Source organism: Buceros rhinoceros, unplaced genomic scaffold (assembly GCF_000710305.1).
Source record: "Buceros rhinoceros silvestris isolate BGI_N320 unplaced genomic scaffold, ASM71030v1 scaffold35191, whole genome shotgun sequence".
Taxonomy (NCBI): domain Eukaryota; kingdom Metazoa; phylum Chordata; class Aves; order Bucerotiformes; family Bucerotidae; genus Buceros; species Buceros rhinoceros.
Genome location: NW_010393069.1, coordinates 1,595 through 13,102, shown reverse-complemented (window position 1 = coordinate 13,102; position 11,508 = coordinate 1,595). Strand labels below are relative to the sequence as shown.

At 42.5% G+C, this 11,508-nt stretch overlaps 1 protein-coding gene across 1 annotated transcript in view; it reads right to left on the bottom strand.

Moving 5' to 3' along the window:
- Positions 1-2,863: 2,863 nt before the first annotated feature.
- SCPEP1 (serine carboxypeptidase 1) overlaps positions 2,864-11,508 on the bottom strand; it is a 9,735-nt gene continuing 1,090 nt past the window's right edge. Inside the window, exons 2-12 of the mRNA XM_010144739.1 lie at positions 11,416-11,505; positions 10,366-10,521; positions 9,819-9,893; positions 9,545-9,617; positions 8,518-8,555; positions 8,217-8,345; positions 6,659-6,743; positions 5,748-5,861; positions 4,949-5,086; positions 3,286-3,449; positions 2,864-3,162 (exon numbers count right to left, since the gene is read on the bottom strand). Of these exons, the coding sequence (XP_010143041.1) occupies positions 3,097-3,162; positions 3,286-3,449; positions 4,949-5,086; positions 5,748-5,861; positions 6,659-6,743; positions 8,217-8,345; positions 8,518-8,555; positions 9,545-9,617; positions 9,819-9,893; positions 10,366-10,521; positions 11,416-11,505 (1,128 nt within the window). The 3' untranslated portion in view covers positions 2,864-3,096. The remainder of the gene's footprint in view (positions 3,163-3,285; positions 3,450-4,948; positions 5,087-5,747; positions 5,862-6,658; positions 6,744-8,216; positions 8,346-8,517; positions 8,556-9,544; positions 9,618-9,818; positions 9,894-10,365; positions 10,522-11,415; positions 11,506-11,508) is intronic.

Genomic DNA, 11,508 nt, shown 5'->3' with positions numbered 1-11,508 from the left:
GCCATACAGCAGAATGTTTACAGGATGACAGACAGAACATGACAACGAAGAAGTGCTCCAAGATTTCCATCTTGCCTCGGTACTCAGATCTTTTGTTGCAGCTTTGAATCCTGAGATAAGCAGATGTTGCAACATTTTGAAATGTTCATCTTCTGAAAAAATGTAACTCAACACACAGCTACATGCCCACTGGTAAGCCTCAAACTTTAAAGACAAAAATCAACGTGCATCACGTGCCCAATTCCCTTTAGAAATGACTTTCATGAATCACTGCTCCTACAGATGCAGATTAGTTATGTTACACACAAATATCGTACTCCTGTGGTGGCCAATACAGCAGTTCTCTTGGCTCCTGCCCTCATCTGCCCACAACAGCCTCGACCTCTACTGCATAGGAACAGCTCCAAAAGCCAGACCAAAGGTCCATCTATCCTCCATGCACCAAGGACCATGAGACACTGGTACACACTGGTTTAAGGCACAGAAGATGCAGCGACTCTTCCCCATTGCAATCTCCCAGATCCAACAAAATAGAAAGGAAAAAAGGCACCTGTTGATCACACAGTAGATAACTTTTAGGTTTCTTTCTCTGGCTTAGAAAAGGTAAAGTTATAGGAAGCCAGAATTGTTCATGCTGAAGAGGCAGAGCTGAATTACTGATTTTTAATACAGCTGGATTTGTTCCTATGAAAATTATCCTCAGCTGATGGTGAGCAAAAGACGTCAGTGGCTCTCAGGCTACCTATGCAATCACAGCCCGCAGCTGCAGAGGGTGACATACAAACACGAGGCTACTTTCTTTTGACTGGACCAGCATCTGTAAAAAACCCTAATATTTAGGATTCATTCTAATGGATTTGCCAAGTGACAGCCCTTTTCTGGAAATAGCATACTGCATGAAATCAAAATGGACAAAGGATGTCACTGCTAATCAGATACACAGCGGGGCTGGAACGCCTTTCAAAGCAACAGATTTCTTACAGCTTCTGTTGGACAGGTGACCTACCTTTGTGATGATCTAGAGTTGTGACAGACCAGTTACAAAGCCTTTGGTGAAATAAAAGGGAAGAATCTTCCTTGATATGAAAGGATTGCAGCTGCTTTGTTGTTTGCATTTAAATGACGCTATTTAAGAGCTTGTCTCCATGGACAAGTATCTTTATTCTAACATGTTTAGATTTGGCATAGCCCCAATAAATCATTATTGCCAGCCTTCTTGAAACCATCTTTTTTCTTCATAAGCCGTCTCTTTGCCAAAAGAAAAACCTGCAGCAGCTAAAACAAAGGAGGACAAGAAACAGATGTCTCAGGCCTATCACTGAGCACAAGCTCTAGGCAATAGGAGTGAATATCCCATTTGATAAAGAAGTGTAAGCACAGCAGTGAGTGATGCTTTCTGGAGATACCATCTTCTCAATTCTCTCCCTCTATCAAGCCCTGTTGTATTTGGTGTTCAGGCACAATGCAAAGTATTGCATACAACAGGATGCAGGACTACAAGCCTACAGGCTCAGACATACTTATTTTCTGGGTAAGTTATTGTAAAATACTCCAAGAATGCAGATATGCAGATTTACACACCTCTAAGACCCTTGTCGTCTTCACCTAATGTTCAAGCAGGAAGAGAATAAGAAGCAATTGCTGGTTTGATCCTGCCTTGCCATTCTGGGTTGCCCTCCACAATCAGAAAGAACACATTTAGTGGAAAGGATGGGAGGGGCTGCGGTACCCAGCACACTTGCTTCTTCTCATCATGCGAGACAGTCATGGGGGGACAGCAGGGATCCACACCCTTCCCTCTCGAGTGTGTCCGCATCTGCTCTCATTGGCAAATAATCTGGATTTGCGTTGCTAAAGTTCTCAAGAACACAGTTCAAGTAGAGAACATGAAGAAGGAAAGCAATTATTAGGTGCCAATATGCCAGCTGCTGGGTGACACAGCATGTGTTTACACAACATTAAGCCTCAGTCCTTGCTAAGCCAACAGTACCAGACATTTCAGGACAGTTTCAGCTGCTGGAGTAATTGAGGGATTGCTATTTATTTAGGATTAAGAGAGAAGGCACAACAGCTTGTTCCAGCTATCAGACACTAATAAACAACAACCACTTTGTGCTCCATAGCAGAATCCTAATGTCTGACTAACTCTCCTCTTGACTGTGTACTACATAAAAATTAGTGTTGTTTAAAATAATAGATCTCTACAAGACTTAAAAAACACTCTAGAAAAATATGGATCAAGACATCAGTTCTAGTTTGTACATTCTTCTTTTAAACTCTTTATTACTTTTCAAAATTATGCTATTATTGCTCTAATAATACTCCTCTTTTCACTCTCCAGGCTAAGCTCAGCAGATTTTAAGAGGTTTGTGTCCGTTAGGACTCTCTTCTATATCAGAAGAGGGTATGAACAGTTTGGGGGATGGTCATTAAAGAGAGTAAAAACAAAAACCAAATGGTCAGATGAAAGAGGTCAAATTGTCCTCCACGGTGGTGTTTTTCTCTTTCCATAGCACAGGAAGCCTGAAGAATCTTGCATCCCAACTCAGGCACCTCAGCAGAGGAGACAGACTGTGATTCTTCTAGGGCAGGTTCTCTTTCTTCTCCTGGCACCTCCACGTCTTCAGCTTGTAATCCAGCCAGATGATCCAAGCAGAGGCCAAAGGAAGGAACATTCCACAACCTCATGAAAGAGGTTAGCTCTCTAAGAGGGACGACCAATCAATCAGAACTCAATCAGTTTTAGTCTTGCTGTGTGAACAGCCAAGAGCATTCAGGCAAAGGAGGCTTCTGCGAAAGCACACAATCCTTCCAAGGCAAAGGTGCAGAACTAGCTGTTTATGACAGTGGACTTCCCTCTAGGAGAGTCAATATGATCAGCGTTAAGGCAGCAAATCACAGCTTACAAATTCAAAAGCAAAAACTCATTCAAGGAAAAAATGTCTTTTCATAAGCACGTGCACACATTATCATCAAGATCAGAGAGACTATGAGTCCAGGTAGCCATTGCTCCTCCTGTGGCTTGTTACTGTGGGCTCACATTCTGCACAAGCACTGCCTTTCGGCAGGAAGCCATACCAGCTGGCCTCCCCTTGCCTAGTGCTGCTGTTGGGTCACCATCCTAACCATTTTCAGTGCCATTTCTCCTTGATCAGACGGTACCTAGCACAGAGATGAGAGCACATGGTAAGCAGCTGCTATAAGGAAGCAGACAGCAAGCATACATGCATCTTCAGTTTTCTTGCTGATAATGGTGCATCCCACTCCAAGAAGTATATTATTTACCATATGGCCAGCCTTAAGAATCCAGAAGAAAGCTAAGTTCTCATAGGCCTTGTGGAAAGCAGCTGTCTCGGTGGATGCTGGAGACACATAGAGTGCCTTCCACCTTTGCTGGCTGAACCGGGCCAAATTAGGCCATTTCAGTTTCCGGATCCATGCCTCCTGGCCTATTAAGAGATAAGAGAGATGCGTGATTACCAATACTTACATAGCAACTCGGGAGCCCCAGTTCAGCTGGATGCCCACTGGACTAAATACCAATGCAGCAGTTAGCAGAAAGTCTCCGAGTGCTCAGATTCTAAAAACAGTTTTGCTTTGCCTTGGAAAATGACCAAGGCTGAAACAAACCCATGTAGCAAGAATGGAACAGAGAAAACAGCGAAGATGCACGTGGAATGGGCTTAGGATTGCACAAATTGAACATGTGCCTCTCAGAGGCTCTGCAGCCCTAGCAATTCTGACATGTTTTGCTTTTCTCCTCAAACACTTTGAAAGTTTTGCCATGAGAAGGATCAGCCACTCCAAGTTCCCCTCTTGGAAATCCAAAGAGACACTGTTTCTCTGTTGAAGTCACTCACCAAGAAGAGCCTGAAGAGGTTTTCTGTTTTCAGATGCCTGCTAGAGAAGGTGGAGATCAAGAGAGCAAAAAGACCAATTCCAGGATGCCACAGGAGATAAAGCTTTAGCCTACCCCTGAACTTCTGGAAGAATTTACATGTCAACTACAGCTCAGATTTAGCTCAAAATGGGATCAACTGGAGCACCACTAACTGCTTATCTGTTTTTACAGCCTAAATTCTCTGGTTCCTGATTTTTTTATTGCCATGTTGTACATGAAGGTCATTTGACTATTTAAGAGGGTAAAGACAGACAAAGGATAAAGCCTTTCACAACATAGCATGATGTTTGCTCAGTCTGTGATGGCAGATTATTTAAATAAATAAAGAAAAGGTGAATTTAAATAAATAAGAAAAGGTGAAAGAGAATGGCAGTCTTGCAGCATGAGTGGTTTCAGCAACACTTGGCCTTCCTCCCACACTGCTACTCAAGCCTGCACCTTGCAAGCAGCAAGAGACAAAGCCCTTAAGTGGCCAAAACATGTAGGTGCCTACATTAGTGAGCAGCAGGTGTGATCGCTCCTCAACTGCACCCTCCCTCAGTAATCACCAACACCCTTGTTCTATCTCACCCAGCATCACACACTCTGCTTCAGGCTCACCTGTGTTGCACACGAATCTGTAGCAAAATACAGCCTTTGACCCAAAGAACAGGATCTTCAAGGCACAGCAGGAGAGGATAACCTCCATGTATTTATTCATCTATCCTCATTTACAAATGAGCCTATATACATACGTAAGTATGTGCCTACCCAGAAGAATTAAGTGAATTATTAGCTACTGACTTACGGGGTTCACTGAAACAAGCAATTATTGATGTTGCAGATCCATTCCCAACAGTATAATGGAAGTAAAGGAACTGCTTCTCAGAGACATAAACAAAACACACTAAGAGCTGCTAATTTACAGCTGTAGTATCCAAGTGTTGCCAGTTAGATAGGAGATTCACACAGAAAACTGGAGATCCAGCTAACAATATTACTGGCAACTTCACGTTCTACTTGTCACATGTTCTGTTCCCAACCCCAGTCATGAAGTCAAGGTCTTACCCATGGTGTCAACAATGAGATCCAGCTGCCCATTATAGACTGTAACATTTACATTGGCTGCCAAAAGCTGATCAACAATATCAATGACAGGTTTCATGAAGTCCCCAGCCATGTTCTCAAAGACATCTTTGGACTGACCTGGTTGGAACCAGAAAGAAGACAAATTTTAACTGATGAAGCACGTCACCTCCAAGCTGGGACAGAAGCAGCTGGCTAAGGGTTCTAAAAATGGAGTTCATGGCTGAATTAAAAAAAAGCAGCTCTAGCCCAAAGCGTCAGTCAGTGATTTATCAGTCTGCATAACTAAAGAGAACCAGAAAGCAGCCATGCTCCTGCTGGAGCTCCCAGACAGCACTGTAGCTTCTGGCTCCTATTATACACACGCAGGGTGCTGGCAGCAGTCCTTTAGGCCTGCCTTTCTGTTTTACGCCCATCCCTCCACACCGTACAGCATTACATGACACCAGACTTCTGGCAGAGAGAAACTGCTGGGAATTTCAGCAAGATTGCCTGAAAGACAGAAACCAGCTGCTGAGACAGGGAGGATCTTCTTCCTCCCCTTGTATTTTTAGCTGCATGGCTAGAGATAGAGACAAGCTGCAGAACTGGAACCACATCAGCTCCCATGGACCTGCCCCATTACCTGCTCATTTCTGAGCGTAAAGTCCTCTTCTCAGGCCCAAGACAATGACAATTTAATGTGACTGCTTACTGCAGTGAAGTATCATCTTACAGTCTACAATACCGTAAAAGGCAATAATGCAACTCGTTAGATCCACACTAGCAGACAGAAAGGTACCTCCCCATTTCACACAGTTAGGAATAATTTTTAGCTTCTCTCTGATGGGCCCGTTCATCAGGTCCTTTAGGCTGTTCTTGTGCATATTTCCAACATGGCGTTGATAAAGTCTTACTGAAAGAGAGAACACACTTTGACTAGTGGCGTGTTTAAGACCATTAACCTGCAGAGATAACGATTTTCAGTATTACAGTCACGACCACACTCTTTTCTAATGAAACCACCACAGGAAGAGATTTGCTTACTTTCACTAGAGACTGCCAATATCAACACCTCTTTATGTCAGCGGATGATAGAAGAACCACCCAACCATCCATTTCTACTTTGCGCCAACACAGCACTTTTTCAGGGGACCAGTGTTTGCTTTAGCCAGTTGACACAGACACGATTTCTTCGACAGACCAGTGGTTTTGGACCTGCAAGACTTTACTTTTGGGAGTTAACTGTGCCATTCACCTTCCCTGCTGAAGCTAACAGGAAGAGATAAAGAGCTTGAAAAAAATTCTATATGTTTGTTTTTCACATTGATACATCGACATCACGGAGCAAAAGAATCTAATCACACTATTTATACTGATGAGACATTGTGTCCTAGCTTGAAGACAGAAGAGAAAGGCATTAAGAGGAAGTAACTTAAAGGTCATGAAACTATGTTGCAATTATACTGATGACTTCCTTGTAGTAATTTGTGCAAGATGTATAGGTGGAGGTGTAATTTGTAGAAGGGTTGTTCCACATTCCTACTTATGCAAGAGCAAACAAGTTCAGGTCAGGAGAACATCAACATCCTTTGGATCAGAAGGCCCCATTTTAAGGATGTGCTAAATCAAGGCTGTTCCCACTATCGGAGTAGAAGGTATGTGAATGCAAACACAGGGCCCGAGAAGCTCAAGCACTTAAATAAAACTTACTGAGATGGAGATTTTCTTGTTCATTTGCTTTCATTTCTGGAACATCCTTATTCATGATGTTATAAAAGTTCACATTGTCTGTGTTCTGAAAACATAAGATAGTTTCAGTAACACTGTAACAGAAACATTTCTCAGATACAAAGAACAGTCTCTCTTCTGAAAAAAGAGCTAAGTAAATCCTAAATAAAGGACCCTGTGACCTGCCACTTCACCTACACGTCAGGAAGATACTTAAAGCAAATGTAGAACCAAAAGTTTTCTGCGAGAAATCGGGAAGAGATTTCTCAAGTCTGTATTGTTCACACATGGGCTGTGCCAGAGAGGCTGTTGACACCTCTGAAGCGGATGTGAGGCTACAGGAAGCCTGACGCCCTGCAAATGACTGCAGATCCTCATTACTCATTACAGAGAGCTGCAATCCCAGATTATGCTTTCAGGCAGCCTCTTCTGCTAGACCTAGTCTAGCATGACACTGCCTCTTCTTCAACAACCTCCCAACCTACAACCCTTCAAAATCTAAAGTGCTTCCTCAAGAATGTGGTGATAGATATCAGCCAGCCCTGCTGACATCTGGACATGTCTGAAAATCGTAGAATGGCAGCTCTGATGCAGACAGCAGACTGCCCACATCCAAAGGACAAGTGTTGATCAGTATTGCCATCAGAGAAGTTACAAGAGTCTTGAAGCCCCACTTTATTAAATTTCTGGATTTTTAAAAGTTCTGATATTCACAACAACAACCCTAGAACTGAAGTGCCTGCACCCTGACAACAATCCCACAACTGGGAGGAGAAGAGAAGCAGACTTGAAGAGAAAGGTAAAATAAGAATCACAAGGTCCTTCCAAACAGAAGTGAAACGAACTATGTGTAACTACCATCAGTTATGAGACGAAACAAAACCGAAAAAAGGCAAGAAAAGGAAGTGGCTCCAGATTAGTCTTTCCATTTGAAGAAGCCAGAGCTTTACTTGTACTAAAACAAAACCACGAGATTTTGGAGCAACCCTTCAACAGGAAAAACAAGAGCAAAGCTTTACCTATCTTTAAGCTGGAACTTGCTAAGTAACACAATGCAGTAACCCTCAGTAATGGGACAAAACTGGAGGCTCCTTTCCTTCCTGTGCACCTACTGTAGCTCTTTAGATAGAGATCTATGCTTAACTTGAAATCTGTGTCTTGCTGGATGCAGTTTTCAATATTCCAAACAAAGGTCTCAAGGAGACCTGGCTCATTTAAGCTGAAACCGTGTTCAGTAGAAATCAAAGGGACTGGTTGCACGCTAAAAATTAAGCATGTATTTAAGCGGTGTGTCAGGTTGAACCCTTGATGCAATACCACAAACCCATGTGGGTGGCCCTCCCGCTGCCTCTTACAATTACACAGTGGTGCACAGCAAACAAACAGGTCTTTTACATCAGCACTGCAATGAATACTGGCAGAAATGACTGGGCACGAGCTTGCAGAATTCACACTAGCCCAGTGCTCATAGAAAGGATAACCGGAAATTGGGTGCCTCCCCAGGCACCAGTTAATTAGTGCTGGTCAATGAAGATCTCACCTCTTCAATGATACCTTCAGCCTTGCCCCAGAGCTCAGTGGCCAGCTCAAACTGATTTTTATTTATTGCCTCCATTATTTCTTTAGTAACAGCTGTCACATCTGCTAGACCGTTATCATCAAGGAGAGACTGGAAGACAAACACAAAGGAGGACAGCTTTAATTAAGACTTCACATTCATTTCTCACTAACAGTCTCCATGCATTCTGGCTAAGCGCTAACCTTAAAAATCGACATCCATTTATAGTACTGTATGGCAGCACAAGTAATCAGGTGAGGATGAAGTTTCAGAAGGTACTTACAGTGCTGTACAGGTAGGGCCCCCAAGACAGCACAGAGTCTAAAGAAACAGAACAGATTTCAAACATCTCAGTTTTTGACATACTAATTTCCTTTATGGTAGCAAGAACGATTGTGACAAAAATATAGAGACGAACAAAACAGCAAAAAGGTACTGTCAGCTCAGTTTAGCCCAAAGGTTATGTACCTCAAAGCAGGTTCTTTACAAACCATGAGAACCAATAAAAGCAGTGCAACAGCATTAACCCCCTAAACATTAATCAGTGAAATTTATTTAAAGCAACAGGCATGTTCTTACCAAAATGTTCTCACCCCCCCCCCACTGTGGCACATTGCCAGAACATGGGAGAGATCTGACAAGCGAATAGGCGTTGTCTAAACTGATCTGTCCACAAAAGTTACAGGAGAAAAAAATTGAGTTATGGAACTGTTGTATAACAAGTTTGTTTACAAGGTCTCAGGGATCGGCTGATAGGAGACAGGAGTGTGCTTGATACTGTCCCATGCTGCAGAGAATCTGTGAAGCCTTCCCTCGCAAATCTCACTGAAGGACCACGAGTCCTTTAATTTGCTTTTTGATCTCCGACAGCCACCCCCCCATCTCTTCCAGTCTGTGGGCACCTCAGCTTCTCAGCATAAGGTCTTCTTGTGAAAAGAATGAGAAAACCTCAGTTACAATCTTGTTGAATCATTTAATGACCACATTTTAAATGCACTCTTACCAAAACACCTCAGAGGCTGTAGCGATGTGTAGGGACATTTCACCACCATCCCACCTCAAATGCAAGTATGCTCCTCAATGACTTTGCTTTCTGACTCATAATCTAGATGCATTCTCAAGGCAGATTCTTCAACCACAGCTTGTAAGGTGGAAGTACTTCTTTTTTTGATTTACCAGACTCTCTACAGATTTAATTCACTTAAGGCAAGGCTGGCATTTTTTACTGTAGGTACCCAGGGAATGATAAAAAAGACCAGCAGAACAAAACAACAAACAAACCACACATAGCCTGAGGATTTTAAACATACCCAAAGGAGAAATCCAAGAGTCTCCAAGAGCAGTCCCTATTAAATTGCACTTTATGGTTCCTTTTTGAATAGCCTTGGTGAATAAGAGGGAAAACAAAAACAAACAAAACCAATCAACTTTTAATTAGATATTCATGACTCTAGAAGCAGTCTTCTCTAAGTGAAAAAAAATAAGTAGCAGTCTGAATGAGGCAACAGGGATGCGTATTCCAAGAAGCATAAGCACTTGTAGAACACCACGTTTTAAAATAAACTACATCCTCCAACTACTAACCTCATGCAGCGCTAAAGCAATGCCAGCAGCCATTTTGCCTCCGTAAGACTCAGAGAATATGTAGAACGGGATGGTCTGGAGAGAGAGAAGCCAAACAATGAGCCTCTTGGGCAGAAGGCAGAAGATACCTCCAGCTGCCTCCCACATCCCACAGAACCCAGGCACTGGCTGTTCACCTCTCACTATCAAACACTGGATATTTTTCTGATTCTAAGCTGCAGATAAGATGCCCATAGCACCCTGGTGTAATTAGTGGAGGAAGTGTTGAAGCAGGATCTTCAGCATTTTGGAACCAGAAACAGCCATGATCCTACATGCTTCTCAGATCACACAAGAGACAACAATCCATCCCATAGCATCGAATTCAAGATACAACTTCTGAATGCAAGAAATAGGAGGCAATGGTTATACCTGCACTGACTCCCACCAAATGCATGCTACCTAGTAGCAAACACTGCCCATCTGGAAGTCTGTTCGCTAATTCTTTTTGAGATCTTTTCAACAACAAAGATAAATACAATTCTAACCTCGAATTCAGTTGGCTTACCTGGAATTCTGTTCTACTTTTGAAGAATTCTCCAAGAAAAACCATCATATCAGAAACTACTGCAGAAATGTTTTTGGCAAACATGCTACAATCATCCACATAACTGAATCCAGCACCCACAGGATTATCCACAAACAAGATACTGGCTGCCTGCAACTGTACGAGCAGAAACAAGGTCTGTATGAAACCTCAGATCATCACCAGTGAACACCTTAGTTTTGATGACATGAATGATTAACTGAGCCACCAAATCTTTGTCCTTGAAAAGAACTTGTAGAAAAATTAGGCGCAAGTCCAGAAGTGAGAATGGTACAGATGAGACTTGCCCGTCAGAATGTAAAACAAGAGGGTTTTGGATTTGGGTTGCTGGGCTTTTGTGAAATTGCTACAGCAAATGCTACAGTTGTATAGTTACAAGTGTACAAATAAACTCAGCAGATGAGCACACAGACAGCTAGCTCAAAGCAGCAAGGCTCACAAATAAAGAGATACAACATGAGGTGTTTCAGTTTGCTCAATTGGCACAAGAAAGGCATCCAAAAAATCCCAGTGATCCCAGACACCCATACGATCTCGGGAACTCCAGAGCAGTGAGACTACTGGAAGCTCAGAGCACAAGTACATTGCATTGAAAAAACTTCCACTGTCATGACTTGCTATAATTTGTTTTCCCTTGAAGGCCGCACTGGACACGTAAATACGAGCCATTGGTTATACCTTGCCAGCCATCCAGAGAAACCTCTACAACTGTAGGCAATGAAACTATGGTCTGAAGTTACAGCTTTCTAGATGTTCCCTGCTCCCAGTTTCCCAGACATCTGCAATTCACAAATTCATGGAAGCCCAGACATATTCCGTCAAATCAAATTAATACATCTATTCTTCAGTTAACAAGGCTATTCCTATAAGCCAATTTATTTGCCACACTTTTATGATGAAACATTACAGTTCTATTAAATTTTAAAACTATTCTGTGCGTTTTTCCATAACAATCATCTGCTTACACAAGCCACAAACATTTGCTATCAGTAATTAGAAGCTCTACTATACCCAGGTTGTATTTCTTGGTTTCATTTCTTTGTCTAAAGGACCAATCTCTTCAAAGTTTCCAAATCCAGAGCCTGAAGCTCCTGGACCTCCCTG